We start from the raw sequence: 17,730 nt of genomic DNA, 5'->3' as shown, positions 1-17,730 counted from the left end.
GGGGCAGTGGGGCAGCCACTGGGGAAGGGAGGTTTGTTTTTAACAGAGCTTGAGTCTCACAAAGGTTTAAGACAGAAAGGAATGGCATTGGCTCAGTCCATTCTAAACAGGAAATAATGTATGGAACCATGCCAATAAAGTCCTCTAGGGTGAGTTAAATTCTGCATGGGAGCAGCTGCTCAAGATGAGTGGTAGAGTGTGCGTGCAAGTATGTTTCTGTGTGCATGAGTGTGTAATACGTGTGTGTCTGGGGGTGGGGAAGGGTCATGCCTTCAGCAGTTGCATAGAAAACTGTCAAAAGTCAAGCAGGACAATCATGGTCACATCAACAGGCACCGAGCTGAAAACATATAAAGCTACCGAGATGAAAACACATACATGCCCTTCTTTTATTTTAATCAGAGCAAAATTCCTCAGTCATAATACTGTTATATGATTAAACAAAATATTTCAATTTAACTGAGTCCTGCCAATAACTCTGAAAGATGTAGGGGAAAGAATTAGCACTTTCCCTATTTTTACAAATGAAGAAACAAGTTCCTGGAGGCTAAGTGACTTCCCTTGGTCACACAGGTTGCAAACGGTGGGATCATGACTAAAAACCAGAGTGCCTTTTTTCTTCCCTATTCTCTACCTATGTGCTCTAATTATGAAAACAATGCATATATGATTTTTCAATCAAGAGGAGTAAGTGCAGAATAAAGGAAGGATTCTCCTCTCCTCCACAAAACACACACACACACAGACTTACATCCACCACTGACTGGAGTATGTTCTTGCAACCCTAATTTCTATACCTATATCATTTTCATGGAAATTGGATCATGACACATACAGTACTCCCTTAACTACTTTTTTCATCTAACAAGCTGTCATTCATATCACTGTCATGTTACAAACAGACCCAATTTCTTTGTGAATTTTAATGGTGTTCATTGCTTGGCTATGCCATAATCATGTACCTGTTTTCTACTACTGAACATATAGATTGTTTCTGAGTTTTTCTTAGCACAGTGCTGCAATGACTAATCTTCTACCTAAATGCCTGCACATTGATGCTAGGATATCTTATAGGACATATTCTTAGATTAAGGGACCCTGAGTTATTGGAAAGGTATGCTATTAATTTTTACATACACTGCCAAACTGTTTAAAAAGCTGTATCAATCTCATTTCCACCAACCATTTACAAACGTGACAATTTTTCAACATTGAACTCCAAGCATTTTCAATATTTTTACTTTATAAATAAATGGGCTGTTTTTACTCATATTTCCTTGTTTATTAATGGAGTTGGTTACATTTCCAAGTTTGTTGTACTTACTGACAATGCACTGAATAGTCTGAGCTTCCTTATTGCTTTGGAAGAGATTTTCGTATGTTGTAGATAATAATCATTTGTTGTAAAACTCTCTTCTCAGTATCTTCAGAGATCTGTCAAATGAACTCTGATCCTCTGGTTTCAGAGTCCTCTCTCTTTCCATTAGAAATCCCTAAATACTAAACAAGATATCCCTAGCTAAAAACCAGGACTCTTATTAAAATAGTAGAAAGGCAATAACTAAATAATATATTTGTAAAAGTACCTAATAGTACAGAGTTAAAAGGGGGAAGGAAAAGTAAAAAAAAAAAAAAAATCCATGTCTTCAAGCTAGAAAGTTCTCTAGGGTTCCTGAAAATTCACTCACCATACAAATGGCAGACATTACTCCAAAAGGTAATATCACTGAAAATTTAAGAGATGAAAGATGAAATCAAAGAATTTGCATTTTACCAACTTTTATGTATGTTCTATATGCCCTCTTACTTAACAACTAAGAGAGTCAAATCACATTAAAGGACCTAAAATTTTCCCTTTGGCTATCAACATACAAGCGGTACTTGTAACAAGTAGAACATATTGGCCAATTCCTGATTGTTTTCTAATTAGCTCTCAAAGCTATAGGCTGAAACAGAATCTTCAATATTAAAAGTTCTGGGCAATCTGGATCTATTTTTTCCTGCTTATCATTCCCAATATTGTTCAAATTGTATTACAGTACTTGGTTATGTGACTACTGTCTAACAGAAGAGCATCCAGGGTACAAAAAAATTGAGAGTTAAGGTTGATGGATCCAATATCTATGCTTGGACTCTTCTAAAAGCGAGTTCCAACTTCTCGTCCTCAAATCTGCACAGAAACTAGTAAACTTGCAGAGTTCACAACGAGCTCAAAGAGAACAGATGTTTTATAGAAAATTCTTAGGGCAAGTTTCACACATAGTGTTGCCGATGTGTGTCTGCCTTTTCAATAAACATCATTATGCTTTATCACAAGATTTAATAAAGCAGCTTAGTTAAAAATGCCATCTGGGTCTCTGGACACATTAAACAAAGCTTAAAATAACCACCCCAGCAACTGGGAGGGCCCAGCTGTTCCCAAAACCTCTCCCACTCCTTTTACTTCCCCATAAAAAGGGTGAATGAAGACTAGTGGCTAAAAGTGTCAAGAATGAAGAGACCCAAACATGAAGATAGATGGAGCCATGGGCTCCCTATAGTTTGCCATTGCTGACATAATAGATCTCCTAATTGCACAATTCAGGGATGGGACTCATAAATGGAGGAAAGATAGAGTCACAGGAGGCCTTGAGAGTTTTGGGATTTATCACAAACCTGCCCTCGGTAATGTCTGTATTATAGTAGCCTGTTCCATTCCCTTACTCCATAAAGAACATCAGTAGAAAATATATTGCAATCTCAACTCAGTTCTTTTTCCTTCTAGAGTCATGATCTTGAGCTATTCACCTCTAGTTTTTCATATCCATTCCAGGAAAGATCTCCTAGGTGCTGAAGTGCATGTTTTCCCCTTTTCTCTCCTTCTTCAGCTCTCACTACTTCCTACCTACTACTAACTTGCTTCACTTCCAAATCGGCCCCTTGCTTTGAGACCAAATCAAGATTTATTTCCCAGGATGTTCTGATAAATGCCAAACCAGGTATCTTCTCACTATTTGGACAAACAGCTTTCCATGGCCTATTAGAATCAAACACCTAAGTATCTAGCTTAATGACAACACCAGGTCCTTTGATGACCCAGCCTTCCTTATACCATTAAATGTCACCTTCTTCCTGTCAAAGATTTCACTAGGCATTGACAAGTTCTTGAATCATGCAAGCTGTGCTGTACACTAATATCATCATTGCTAATCATCATATGGCCAGTACAGTACATGGCTAGTCTTCAGATGGATTTTCTCTTGGCTAAAACTTGTAACATGACTACAGATTGTTTGTCAAGGGGCTCACAATAGGCATTAACATTTAATACATATATATAGTCAGATCATAAATATCTGAAATACACTGAGTTGATTATAACAATACTCCTTTCTTCAAGATTTATATTTATTTGAAATTCCGAATTACAGGGAGAGGGATAGAGACAATGAGAGATCTTCCATCTGCTGGTTCACTCCACGTATGGTCACAATGGCCAGGACTGGGCCAGGCAGAAGCTAGAAGCTTCATCTGGGTCTCCCCACATGAGTAGCAGGAGACCAAACATTAGGGCCATCTTCCACTGCTTTTCCCAGGCCATTAGCAGGGAGCTGGATCCAAAGTGGAGCAAATGGGACAAATCAGTGTCCATAATGGATGCAGGCATTGCGGGCAGCAGCTTTACCTGCTATGCCTCAGTGCTGGCCCCCATAATATTCCTTTACATTTCTTAGTGCTACAGTTGTTACAAAATGCTGTCATATGCAGTCCTTTATTTAATTCCCAGGATAATTCAGTGATGCTGTCATATGGTCTCCCATGCAGGTGCAGGGCCCAAGCACTTGGGCCATCCTCCACTGCACTCCCGGGCCACAGCAGAGAATTGGAGTGGAAGAGGAGCAACTGGGACAGAATCCGGCGCTCCGACAGGGACTAGAACCCGGTGTGCCAGCGCCACAGGCGGAGGATTAGCCTATTGAGCCATGGCGCCAGCCTAAAACAAACATTTCAAATGCTTATAGAGCTGTGCTGTCCAGTGTAGCAGCAACAAATCACTTGTGGCTATTTAAATTTCTATGTTAATTAAATAAATGCAAAATCCAGTTGTTCAGTCACACTAGATACAGTTCAAGGATTTGGTATACATAAGAGGTAAGAAGCTAGAACAATGGCGATTACAGAATGGTTCCAGGGAAAGCTCCATTGGACAGTCATGCTATACAGCATCAACTCCAGAGAAAGAAAGCTTTAGGGGCCGGCGCCGCGGCTCACTAGGCTAATCCTCCGCCTTGCGGTGCCGGCACACCGGGTTCTAGTCCCGGTCGCCCCTCTTCCAGGCCAGCTCTCTGCTGTGGCCAGGGAGTGCAGTGGAGGATGGCCCAAGTGCTTGGGCCCTGCACCCCATGGGAGACCAGGAGAAGCACCTGGCTCCTGCCATCGGATCAGCACGGTGCACCGGCCGCAGCGCGCCTACCGCAGCGGCCATTGGAGGGTGAACCAACGGCAAAAAGGAAGACCTTTCTCTCTGTCTCTCTCTCACGGTCCACTCTGCCTGTCAAAAACTAGAAAAAAAAGAAAAAAAAAGAAAGCTTTAGGAGAAGTCAAAAACATCTTGAAGCAGACATAGTGCTATCATCTGTCCCATATTAAAGGAGATTTAGGGGTGAAAAAAAAGATGAGGACAAGGAGGAGTACTATGGTTTGGCTACTCTGGATGCTGAATGTCTGCTGAAAGGTTTCATCTCCAAAGTCTTGTGTTAATGGTACCAAAGGGGTGGAAGCTTAATCCAATTGAGTCTGAATGTGAGGCCTCAAGGAGGTGACTGAGTTCCATTAGGCCTTTGGGGTGGACCCCCGAGATTGAATATCCGCGGCTTTGTAAGAGCCCCTTCAGACATAAAGTTTTGTTCCTTCATGCTACATGATGCTCTGTGCTACCTCAGGACTCTGCCAGCAAGAAAGCCACCAGCAGAAGCCAGACCAATAAGGCTGCCAGATCTCAGAAGATGACTCTCAAAACTGTGGGGTGGAACAAATCTCCTTCCTACATACATAGCTCACCGTAGCCATATTGTTGTGGTAATAAAAAACTAATTCAGAGAATGCTCTTAGCAACAAGTAGATTCATTCAGAAAAGAGCTAAGACTGTAACCATTATGTTGTACTTCCTCTTAAACTGTTGAAAAGATTAGAATAAACTGATCTATAAAGGACTTAAACCACTGCAGAGGATCTGAAACAGATGGAAATAGAAATAGGATACAAACTAAGCTGAACACAACTAATTTAAATGATAACAATTACTCCTTTACACAGCAGTTATTTTTCTTTTGTTCTACAAACTATGACATAGCTTGCATCTTTAAAAGAGAACTAAAATACTTCTGAGGACTTTTTAGGTAAGTTCACATAGCAACATAAAAACTACAAAAACAAGTTAAAAAGTTATCTATTCATTTATTCACTAATCTACTGTAACTTAATATGTAAAAATCCAATCATCCATAGTGATATTCAAAAAGTGAAACAAAAAGTATTTGTGGAGGTATAAGTTTTATCAAATCCTTACTGTAAAAACTGATAACTTAAGCCAGCGCCGCGGCTCACTAGGATAATCCTCCGCCTTGCGGCGCCAAGACACCGGGTTCTAGTCCCGGTCGGGGCACCGGATTCTGTCCCGGTTGCCCTTCTTTCAGGCCAGCTCTCTGCTGTGGCCTGGGAGTGCAGTGGAGGATGGCCCAAGTGCTTGGGCCCTGCACCCCATGGGAGACCAGGAGAAGCACCTGGCTCCTGCCATCGGATCAGCACGGTGTGCTGGCCACAGCACGCCAGCCATGGCGGCCATTGGAGGGTGAACCAACGGCAAAGGAAGACCTTTCTCTCTGTCTCTGTCTCTCTCTCACTGTCCACTCTGCCTGTCCAAAAAAAAAAAAAAAAAAAAAAGGAAAAAAAAACTGATAACTTAAAAGAGAGGGAAAAAACAAACATTGTACCTTTTCAGAAGGAACTATGTGTTTCAGGATAACCAAGTTGTTCAGTTTTGAGGAAGATGTCCAGTTTATAAGATATGCCAGCTAAAACAAGTAGAAGGGATTAGACAACTAGAAAAATCATCATTTTCAAACCCCTAATGAAATGAAATAATCAGCTCAGGCAAAGATTATTAATGAATGCTACAACAATTTGGAGAAGCTAAATATGGACACAGTACAAAGTCCACCCCAAGGGCTATCAGCTGGACCCAAGAGGGTGAGTGGGAATAATGTAGGATACAGTCATCTTGCATCACGAACAGTAAGACAACTGGAGACTATGTTTCTTAATTAAGATGTAACATGAATACAATCATCACCTATGAAATATTCCTATTTTTAAAAAAATTGATGCTGCATCTAATTAAACCTTACAGTGGGACAGAATGTTTGCACCCTCCATCCCCAAATTTGTACATTGAAATCCTAAACCCCCACAGTAAAAATGGTGCTAGAAGTAGAGCCTTTAGGGGTGATTAAGCCATAATTAAGTCCTCATAATTTGACTATTTTCATTATAAAGAACTAAACTAAGTTGTTTAAGGACTAAACTAGCTTGTCCCCCCACTACACAAAGACACACAGCAGAAAGGTACCATTCTATGAAGCAGGAAGTTGGTCCTCACCAAAAACTGAAAACATCAGTGTACTGATCCTGGACTTCCCAGCTGCTAGAACTGGGAAAAAGAAATGTCTCTTGTTTATAAGCCACTGAGTTCACAATACTTTGTTCTAGCAGGCTTAACAGGCTAAGCTTTAGAATTAATTTCCTGTTAACAAGAACAAAAGGGGACAGAGTGAAAAGTTAGATGACCCCACAAAAGCAATCAGAAAATTCCAGAAAGGGAAATACTCTACAGTACAACCGACCTGGTTCTTCAACAATCCACACTCATTAATTAATCTAGGCAGTATATTCTAGATTAAAAGAAATGAGATAAATAACCAAATGCAATGTGTGTTCCTTGATCAGAAGAAACTAGTTTAGAAAAAGCAGCTGTAAAAGATATTTCAGAATAATTAAGGCAATCTGAATGCAGAATGGGTAATAAGTGAAATAAAGAAACCATTTTTTGTTTGGGATGATGGCACTGCACTATATACAGAAAAATACTTTTATTTTTCTAGAGATCCACATCGAAGCATTTAAAGGCAAAAAAAATTTATTTAACATACTTTAAAATACTTTAGCAAAAAAAAAATAACATAAATAGAGCAAAATGCTTACAATACAGGTTTTGGGCCTATGGGTGCCATTAACTAAATTTCTCCGTTTTCTGAAAGTTTGAAAATTTCATAATAACCTTTGTAAAATGCCAAGTTATAGAGGTATATGTTTGAAATGCATCTATTTCAAATTTTGTGAGACATCAAAACAAATTATATAGTTTATTATCTTAAAATTTTCATTCTTCTGGTCTCTTTCGGCAATTATATAATCAAAAGTCAATTTCAGTTTTTCATAGAAAACCTGTCAATTTAACTTTTCCGATAAAAACCAAGATTTTTTTGAGAGAATACAGCCTACCAGTCAGATTTGTTATACCAAAAAGAATAAATTCTAGTTTTCTACTTTTCAAAGATGTTTACAAATATCAACAGAATCCAAAAAGGTCAAAGCTTTTGGAATCAAACTTCATCATTCCTAAATCTAATAAAGCATGACCTATCAGATGACAAGTGCATCCCACCACTTTCAGTCATGCAAGATGGATGACGCTTATCACTACAGAGTCCTCCTGGCCCACCCTTCTGACTCCTCACTATTCTAACTGTTCGCATTGCTTTAGCACAATTTCATCAGAAAGTGAACAGAAGTAGGAAACAACTACTTAAAGCTGGCCATCTGGAATTCTGGAAACTGTCTCCCATTCCCTTGCATCATGCCTACCCCTCACAGAAATAGTACTTTCAGATTATTGAAGAGTTGGTGCTTCTAGGTAGATTTTAATCACCTATTCTATATAACAACTGCTAGGTTAAAGTTAACTCTATTTTAAAGATATATTCACATAAGCTAAGTATCTCCTAGAATAAACTACAAAGTTAATAAAATGTGTGTATTAGAGAAAATGCATTCAAGTAAGAGATTAAAGAGTCCTTATGGTCAAATGGACCAAAAAATAATAAAGAATCATAATGATTTACCGATGCAAAGCAACAACTGCAGCTTCAAAAATATACCAACCCAGAATAAATACTGGACAGGCTGTGTTTCCCTCATGTTCTGGAAAAACTGGCCCACAAAAGAGTACAAAAAGCTATCACAGCTCTCCCAAGCCTCATTATCAGCCATCATTCCACAGGAATAGCTTTGTCAGGAAGGAGTGAAAGATCATTTGTCAACCTCTATGCAACTCCCTGATTGCAGCTAACTTTCATCGATCCCAAGGGAGGAGCCAGAGAGTAGCTGAAGTCCTGTATCTCTGGCATCTTTACTCACTGAAGCTGAAAAGCATCCCCAACCCCCACATCAATGCCCTCAGGTCTCCCAATGGCTTCTGGCTATTTAAAAACAAACACCTCGTTCCCCAGGACTGAAACACTGAGAAGGGAGAAGACAACAGACAAACACAAACATGGACAATCCCAAAAGAAAAAGAAATTAGAAAATAAACAGGAGGAGGGGGAGAACCCAGAAGCCAGGTGATTGGTTTCACTTTTAGAGCTAGCCACACTCATTTACAGGTCTGCAAAACAGACTTCCCTTAAAGAAGTCTGGTGTTTGGCTGCAATAGCGAGGCTGGACTTAACTTTCTAAGGCAATGCTCCCTACAGACAACCCACAAACTCTTGAAGTTAGGTTGCCCTTCTGTGGCTATCCCTCTTGCAGTCCTTGAAATGCTGCCAGACTTTGGGAGAGGGAGATGAGAGTATGGAGGTGGACCAAAAGGTGCTTCCAGGTATAGGTAAGGAAGGAAGGGAGCAGGAGCCAACCCCAGGTCTAAGGATTCAGACTCAAACACACTGCAGAGTCATGAGAGAAGGGAGAGGAAACAGGGATGAAGACAGGGTGAAGAGGCATGAAATGCCAAAAGGCATCTTGGAGCAAAGTTGGGGATTGCTTTAACAAAGCCACTGGGAATCTCACTTCAGACCAGAGACAGGCCTGCTTCCTGGGAACTGAGAGCCCAGGCTGTACAGCATCAGGCGAATGATTCTGCTCATTCTTACACTAATCAAACTCATCAATGAACAACGCTAAGGTGATAACCAATCAATGATATTAAAATCCTTCAGGGTCCACCCCTGCCAAAGGTCAGGGATCCACACTGGTGTTCGTGTGCGTGTGTTCTGAGACAACGCCACTGTTAGGTCTGCCAGAGCAAAGATCTGGGAGGACAGGAAGATCGCAAAAAGCACACAAAGAAAAAACAAAGCTTTGTTGGGATCCTAGGAAAGAGGTCTTTTGGGGAGGGGTGGGCCATGAACACATTTGGACAATGTCTAAAAGCTGTGGTGGGACGAAAAGGGATGGGGAAGAGAACGCCAACAAGAAAATGAGCAGGTGCGGCACAAGGACAGAGCTGGGCAAGAATTCAGGCCTCTGCCGCAGGTTCCAGTCGCCCCGCAGGGCACAGAAAAGGGCAGGGCCCCCTCAGGGCTTTTCTGCTGACGGAAGCCTGGAGCCTAGAGGGAGAATGACAGAGCCAGGGTTGGGTGGTGTCTCACAAACGGGTCAGCGAGTGGCAAGGGGGATGTGGTGAATGGAGGGGACGGTGGCAACACCGCAGCGAGGGGCGCGAGGGTCACTCACCCCGTTGGCCGCGGCCATCTGCACCACGATCTCTGTGGCTGCCCTGCTGAAGTACCTGCCATCGCTGCCCACTACCATGGTGCAGCCCTGGCGGTCGCGCAGGTCGATGGACGACAGCACGCTCTGGATGAAGTTGGGCAAATAGTTGCGCTGGCCTTCGAAGAGACCAGTGGGTCGCCGCAGCCCCCCGCCGCCAGTCGGCCGCTGGTCCTCGTAGGGCGCGGTGGGCACCGTCAGCACCGGGATGGGGCTCCCCTCCATGGCGCCTCCTGGCAGGTCCTGCCGCGCGGCTCCGGGAGCCGGGAAGGACTGAGAAGCCCGCGGAGCCCCTCACTGGCCTGGCGGTGCGCTGGGACTCCGCCCTGCGCCCGGCCCCCTCTCCAGCCAGCCAGCGCCCTGCGCCCTCCCGCGGCTCCAACCACTCCTCCTCCCTGCGCGTCCCTCGTCCCTCGCTGTGTCCCTTGCTGTCCCCACCAAGATTAGCCTCTATCTTCCTATAAAGTTTTTTCCTGCCCAGCTTCTTCGCAAGCGGATCACCCGAGGTGGCCCTAGGTTTCTTCCCCCAGCTGGAGTCACTTTCAGGGTGTCCCAAAAGCCCGCCTGTGGCGCCAGCAACCTTGTCCCCTGCGGCAGTTCCAGCGATCGATCGCCTCTCCCCAGCCCGCGTCGGGAGAGCTGGAGCGAGCGCACTCTGGGGTCCTCTTAAGCACCCCAGCCCTCTCCCCTCCCACCGCAGCCCTCTCCTGGTCTCTCTGGGGGTGAACAGTTCAAGCATGCAAGTTTCTCTTTTGAACAAGGACAGGGAGGGAGTTGGGAGGCGGCTGAAACCTTTTGCCATCAGAGAACAAGCCCTCGCCAAAAATAACCCTGGAAAGGCGAGCTGAGAATTGTTATCTTCTGCCAGGGCTGAAATCGGAGGCTGGGTGCTGCGTGTGTCTGGTGTGCACACACACCCTCTGAGAACATTTGTTGCAGGGAATCACACTGTCAGGCCCTTCCAACCAGCAGGTCCCACCCCGGCTGTCCACACTTGCCCCAGCCTCTCTCAAAGCACGATGGTTTGCAGTATGAAATTTTTTTTCACTTGCTTGATTGTTGTAAGCACAGAAGCAGAAAACAGACACATCTTTCCTTCTTGTCCTTCTCCCCCTTCCTACCCAGCTCCTGCTCAGAAACAGGCTTGTCCTCACTGTATCTGTCCACACTGTTGGACTCTTGCCCAGATTAATCCCTTTTACTAGAGGAGGCTAAACCCTTTATGAAGTCCTACCAGGAAAGAATGAGAAAAGCCACACTGAACAAGAACAGCGTACCCAGTACTACATCTCATTTTTGCTTGCAAGCACTAGAGATTTTCTGTCTTCTCTCCATAAAACTGGCCTAAAATTCAAAACCAAGACATACTCCATAGAAAATAGGAGTGAAGGGAAGAGATTAAAAGGATAAAACCAAAAAAGAGAAGAAACAATTGTTGTTTTTGCTTCTATATCCTATTACACTTAAAGCAATTTATCAGTCATTAAGGCTACTGTCCTGAGAACTGTCCTGAAAGACTGAGTAGTAACTCACACTTGTATATGGTTCTGTAACACATAAAAAGCTTTTTCATGTATTATCTTTTTTATGTATTATCTTTTTGTTATTTCAGAAGCCGAAAGAAACCGAGAATGAAATGCATACTGTCCCCATTCTGCAGATGAAAAAAAGAGGCCTGCCTTTCTGAGTCAAAGAAGTAGCCAAGACAGTGCTTGCAGTCAGCAGAATTCCTGGATTGTCCCTTCCTTTATATTAGTGTCACTGAGACTGACAGGGAACCCACTGAAGCCATCAACTGGAGCTCCATAGGACTTTTTAGCCATTCTCTGAAACACTAAAGATTAAGATTGGAGGGTCGGATGGGAGAAATGGAGAAATGTTATTCCACAGGTTCAAAATTATGCTTAGATAGAAGAAACAAATGTTTGACATCTATTGAACAGAATGATGACTACAGTTAATCACAATGTAATACATACACTTAAACTGCTTAGAGTACATTTCAAATGTTCTCACCAAAAAAAAAAAAAAAAGATGTGGTAAGTATGCTGATTAGCTTGATCATTCCACTTTGTATCCATATAATATCACACTGAACCCTATAAATATATACATTTATATTTGTCAAGTCACTTCCTGAAAGAATGGTTTGAGGGGGTTGTTTGCTGTTGTTAGTGGTTTGTTTTCCTCTACTCGGGATCTCCCAGAGCCCAGTCCCCTGTAAAGTTCCTATTGTTAATCTTAATATCATTAAGAGAGTAAGCTTATCGCTTCTTGGCCTTTGGCTAAGATCAAGTGAGAGTCAGCTTAGCAACAAACACAAACTCAACACTAGTCAGGATCTGTGCACATGCTGCAGCTTTTTTCAAATCACTTTCTAAGGACATGTCATTTTGTAAAGTTCAGTATCATTCCCAGGAGGAGTGGGTGTGGTAAATCCTTTGCCACAAAAACGGAAAGGTACACAAAGCCCCAAGCCTCAGAGGTGACCAGGAGCCCTCAGAGATGCCGTCTCTCCACTTTTAACACTTGCCTTGATATCACCATCACTCTTCTCCCACAGACCTGGGGACATGGCATCAGCAGTTCAGACTAGGTTTTAGTTACATCACTGAAGAGGAAATTCTATCCTACTAATTCTATTTCCAACATTCCCAAATACTCTGATTGGTCCAACTGCAGGTGACATGCCTAACCCCATAGGCAGACCTCAACATAAAGGAAGACAGTTCCTCCAAAGTCAAGGGGGATAGCTCGAAAAGGAGAAGTGATGAGCAAGCAGACATCTTCAGCAAACTTTTTTGTTTTCAAACAACATTTTGTAACACTCTTAAGGAATGTTTCATTAGCTGATACGCCCTTTTATGCATGTTCATGCATGTCTTCCCTCCAGCTACGTGTGACCTTGGAATAATGCCATAATCTTTCTTAACCCCAGCATCCTTACTGAGAAACAGAAATTAATATAATCCCTATCTCATAAAGTGTTGGAAAGATCTGAGTACTTATTGCAGCACCTGACAAATAGAAAGGCATTCAGTAAACATGAGCTGTTTGTGTTATTGCCACCGACATTGTATTTATCATGAATATTAATCTCCTGGATAGTAATATAGTTTATAACTTTCTTGACTACCACAGTACCTAAATGGTCTTTGGACATAGGAGATATTCTATAAAGAGTTAGATAATTAATCTGTGGGGTCATTTGACTATGGAAACTCAAAATATGTGGAGCAGATTGCCCTTGGAATGGATTAAAAAGGGTCTGTCAGCTAAAGAAATCTCTTCAAAGCTTCCTTCAAATTTGATCAAGTTAATTCCAATGCATTTGCTTCAATGCTGTGACAGGAACTGAGAGAACTCCTCACATAAGCAGTGCTTTGCCCCTAGTTGCTCACTGGTGAAAGGAGAAGGCTGGACTAGGCCAGTGTTTCCCACAGTGCTTTCCTCAGAACACTTGTGCCTATCAAATGCTGCACAAAGGAAGAGCTTCATGGCTAAGAAACGTTTTCAACCCTGCACATTCTATCCCATTCTTGGAGCCTCACAAAACACATTTTCTTATTAAAGCTGCAAGAGGATCTGATTAGAAGACATCAGTTTAACTTACTTTAACCTGGGGCTTCTCAAGCTAACTGACATGACCAGTTTGCTTGGACAAAGAGAGTCAGACCAGATTTGTGTCACAGCTGGTGACACCTCCTCATGTCCTCAGAGGACTAGGTCAGGAATAAACACACTTTCATGATTCTAAGGAGCAGGTCACTCCTTTGCACTGAGCTCAAGAGTGTCTCTGCAGCACTGGGTCACATTGAAGGGTGAACTTTTGGACATAGAGATTCAGTTCTGCCTTCTGTGAGCCTCCAGAGAAAAGCAGTGCACAGAGAATTCTTGGCATGAAACAAAACAACTGATATGGCCTTCCTTCCCCCTGGGACCCTCATGGTCTCAAAAAGGCATCAGCAGCCACCTTCACATAGAGAGCACTGTAGCTGGCTCAGCTGGACCAGCATTCCCCAAATCAGAATCTTGGGTAAAGTAGGTATTGAAACACTTCATTCCACAATCCTCTCCTGCAGAGTCACAAAGCATATTAGCATAGTGAAGACTCTGTGAAGTTCTGCAACAAAGAAATCTATTTAACTTTAGCCCAGCATTTCCAAATTTTACTTGACCATGAGGTCCTTTTCCAAAACACCCATAAACAGACCAAGGACATTAATATCCCATGAAACACTTTAGATCTTGGGATTCTTTCCAACTACATCATTCTGTGATGCCTTTTCTTACTTATGAGGGCATTCAAAGATGAATTTCTATCTGAATATCACTTAGGAATCTGTCAGAATGTGCAAAAGGGTGCAAGAAAAACTGTCCAATTAAAAGACAATACTAGAGTTATTTTGAGACTTAAACTGAAACATGCATGTGTAGGTAAGTGTGTATATGCAGGTGTATAATGTTATTTCACATTATACACTGTTTTTCCATCCTAACTCCACTCTGGTTCTCTGGGCTGGCAGTAAAGCTCACATCTATTTGGCCATGGGAATGATATACTCTGAGTCAGAGTCCACTTCTGTGCATACACGGAATACTAAAAACATGCTGTTGACTCACTGACTCTAAGAGCAGAGAAATGCCAAAAATATTCAGAAGCAGAAAGGCAGGTGGGAAAATGTCAAAGGGCAGTCCTCCAAAAAAGCACTAGTTCCCTTTTTAAATTGTCCAAACGTTTTCTGCTGGTAGCAAAAGTCAATTCCACATTTCACGCAACTCCTAAAACATCATTTTCCCCTAAGCCTTCAGTTTCCTAACACATGAAATAACATGAGATTCCAATAGAACTGGCTGCTTCTCTTCACTATAAAGGTCTCTAAACAAATGTTTAAGAAATGAAAATGCATGTCAGATGTGTATCTTATAAATGTTTGTGAACTTGTCCCTGTGTCCTATAATCTCGGGCTTCAACTCTTTGTTTCCTACATTCATCAGTAAGTACCTGAGTTGCTTACCTCTAAAGCTCAGTTTCTACATCTGTAAAATAGACATAATGCTACCTACACATTATATGGTTGATGATTACATTTTAAGAATAGATATGTGGAACTGTTTGCACAGTTCCTTGCACACCAGGGCTTAATAAGTGTTTGAGGGGTGGGCATTTGGCCGAGCAGTGTTAAGATGCTGCTTGGGATGACTGCATCCAATGTCACAGTGCCTAAATTTGAATTCTGGCTCCACTTCTTATTTCAGCCTCCTGTAAATGCACATCCAAGGATAAAGCAGGTTATGACACAGGTCCTTGGGTCCCTACAATGCACGTGGAACACCTGGATTGAGTTCCCAGCTCCTGGCTTCCTCATGGCCCACCAGAAGCTATTTTAGGCATTCAAAGAGTGAACAAGCAGATGAAGGGATCTCTTGTGCACTCTTTCTTGCTCTCTCACTCTAAGTCTCTCAAATAAATGAAAACAAATTTTAAAAACTGATGCAATTATTATGAGTATCATTACAGTTACCAATATAATTGTTGTTACAATTATTACTGAAATATTACCAAAATAATTATTTTTATTAATATAGAACAATTTTTAGATCAGATAGTATTATCTTTCACAGAAGGCATTGACTATGTATAATTTATTCTTTTTTAAAATATGTATTAGTCCTTATTGCTGGTTTTTTTAATTTATTTATTATTTGAAAGGCAGAGTTACAGAGAGGCAGAGGCATAGAGAGAGAAAGTCTTCCATCTGCTGGTTCACTTCTGAAATGGATAGATCTGGGCCAATCCAAAGCCAGGAGCCAGGAGTTTCTTCTGGGTTTCCCACATGGGTGCAGGAGCCCAAGCACTTTGGACCATTTTCTACTGCTTTCCCAGGCCATAGCAAAGAGCTGGATCAGAAGTGGAGCAGCGAGGACTTGAAATGGTGCCCATATGGGATTACAGCACTGCAGGTGGCGGCTTCACTCACTCCACCACAGCACCAGCCCCAATGTGGAAACCTTTTGAATCCACAAACTCCATCAGTTATTTAAAAACGGCCATAAGCAAAGTGGAAGTTCTCTCCTCCCTTCAGAAAAAAGTACATGCTTCTTTGATGGCCACTTCTTTCTGCTGAGGTCTCACTCACAGAAATCTTTCATGTGTAACATTTTTTGCCACAGTGTCTTGGCTCTCCATGCCTGAAATGTTCTCAAAGGCTTTTCAGCTATACCAGGATGCCTTAAGGGCTGCTTCTGAGATCAGAGTGCTACTAAAAAGATTGTCATTCTATGAGTCTGCTGTGTGCACTGCTTCCTAAGTTGGAACATTCTTTCCTTTTTAATTATATTATTATTACCAGACACTTGATCCTATTTATATGATCACTTTAACACTTAATCTTATCTAAATGTTCACTTTAACACTTAATATGATCACTTTAACATTTAAGATGGCATTTTTAACACTCAGCTTAATGGGATTTGGAGTCCCATGGCAAGTTTTTAAACTATACCCTTAGAAGTAAATCTGCAGGAATGTATGCCATAGGAATGTATGCAGAACTATACAGCTTTACAGTTTCAAACTTTCTTCTCCCACTCTTATTCCAACTCTTATTTTTTACTAAGATCTATTTTCAATTGACTTTATACAAATATGATTAACTCTATGATAAGTAAAGAGTTCAACAAATACTATGAAGAAAAAAACCTGTTCAATAGTCAACACAAGGGCTGTTAAAGTCATTGCTTCTCGAAGTGTCAATTTTACTTCTACAAATTTCCTTTTAGGTGTTCTATTAGTTATTACAGATCAGGTTGAACATATGGTATTTGTCCCTTTGGGATTGGCTTATTTCACTAAGTATGATGTTTTCCAGATCCATCCATTTTATTGCAAATGATCAGATTTTATTTTTTTACCACTGTATAGTATTCCATAGTGTGCATACCCATAATTTCTTTAAACAGTCTTAAGTTGATGGACATTTAGGTTGATTCCATGTTTTAGCTATTGTAAATTGAGCTGCAGTAAACATGGGGGTGCAGATAACTCTTTTATTTACTGATTTCATTTCCCTTGGGCAAATTACAAGAGTGGGATGGCTGGGTCAAATGGTAGGTCTATATACAGATTTCTGAGGTATCTCCACATTGTCTTCCATAGCAATTTTACCAGTTTACATTTCCACCAACGGGAGATTAGGGTACCTTTTCCCCCACATCCTTGCCAGCACTTGTTTGTTGATTTCTGTACGAAAGCCATTCTAACTGGGGTGAGGTAAAACCTCACTGTAGTTTTGACTTGCATTTCTCTGACAGCTAGTGATCCTTTTTCATGTGTCTGTTGGCCATTTGGATTTCCTCTTTTGAAAAATGTCTGTTTAAGTCCTTTGCCCATTTCTTAACTGGATTGGCTGTTTTGTTCCTATAGAGTTCCTGCTAACCTTTGATGCAGACCTTGGGAGATGCTTGGATAGTATTCTGTTTATCCTGTAGGTACCTCCAAAAACAAACTCCAGAGGAACTACATTTTTTTCTCATGTGCTGCAGTGATGGTTCCTTACACTTAACAAAGCATTTAAGGGTCAATTAAAAATAAGTTATTCATCCTTAACACTAATTCCCTAATCTGCATATGGTGTTATTTTAGCTGTTATACCCAAAACATTAAATTAGGGGCTGGCGTTGTGGCATAGCAGGTAAAGCCATTGCCATATGGGCACCCGTTCAAGTCCTGGCTGTTCCATTTCCTATCCAGCTCTCTGCAATGGCCTGGGAAAGCAGTGGAGGATGGCCCAAGTCATTGGGACCCTGCACCATCATGGGAAGACCCAGAGGAAGCTCCAGGCTCCTGGCTTCAGATCGACATAGCTCCAGCTGTTGCAGCCAATTGGGGGTGAACCAGCAGATGGAAGATCTCTCTCTCTCTCT

General features: G+C 41.8%; 1 protein-coding gene across 1 annotated transcript in view; it reads right to left on the bottom strand.

The window, feature by feature from the left end:
- Nucleotides 1–10,079, bottom strand: part of PGM5 (phosphoglucomutase 5) — a 222,957-nt gene extending 212,878 nt beyond the window's left edge. Inside the window, exon 1 of the mRNA XM_062207064.1 lies at nt 9,769–10,079. Within this exon, the coding sequence (XP_062063048.1) occupies nt 9,769–10,029 (261 nt within the window). The 5' untranslated portion in view covers nt 10,030–10,079. The remainder of the gene's footprint in view (nt 1–9,768) is intronic.
- Nucleotides 10,080–17,730: the final 7,651 nt, after the last annotated feature.

Source organism: Lepus europaeus, chromosome 12 (genome assembly GCF_033115175.1).
Source record: "Lepus europaeus isolate LE1 chromosome 12, mLepTim1.pri, whole genome shotgun sequence".
NCBI lineage: Eukaryota > Metazoa > Chordata > Mammalia > Lagomorpha > Leporidae > Lepus > Lepus europaeus.
The sequence above is the reverse complement of the archived record's forward strand: the minus strand, read 5'-3'. Positions and strand labels throughout refer to the sequence as shown.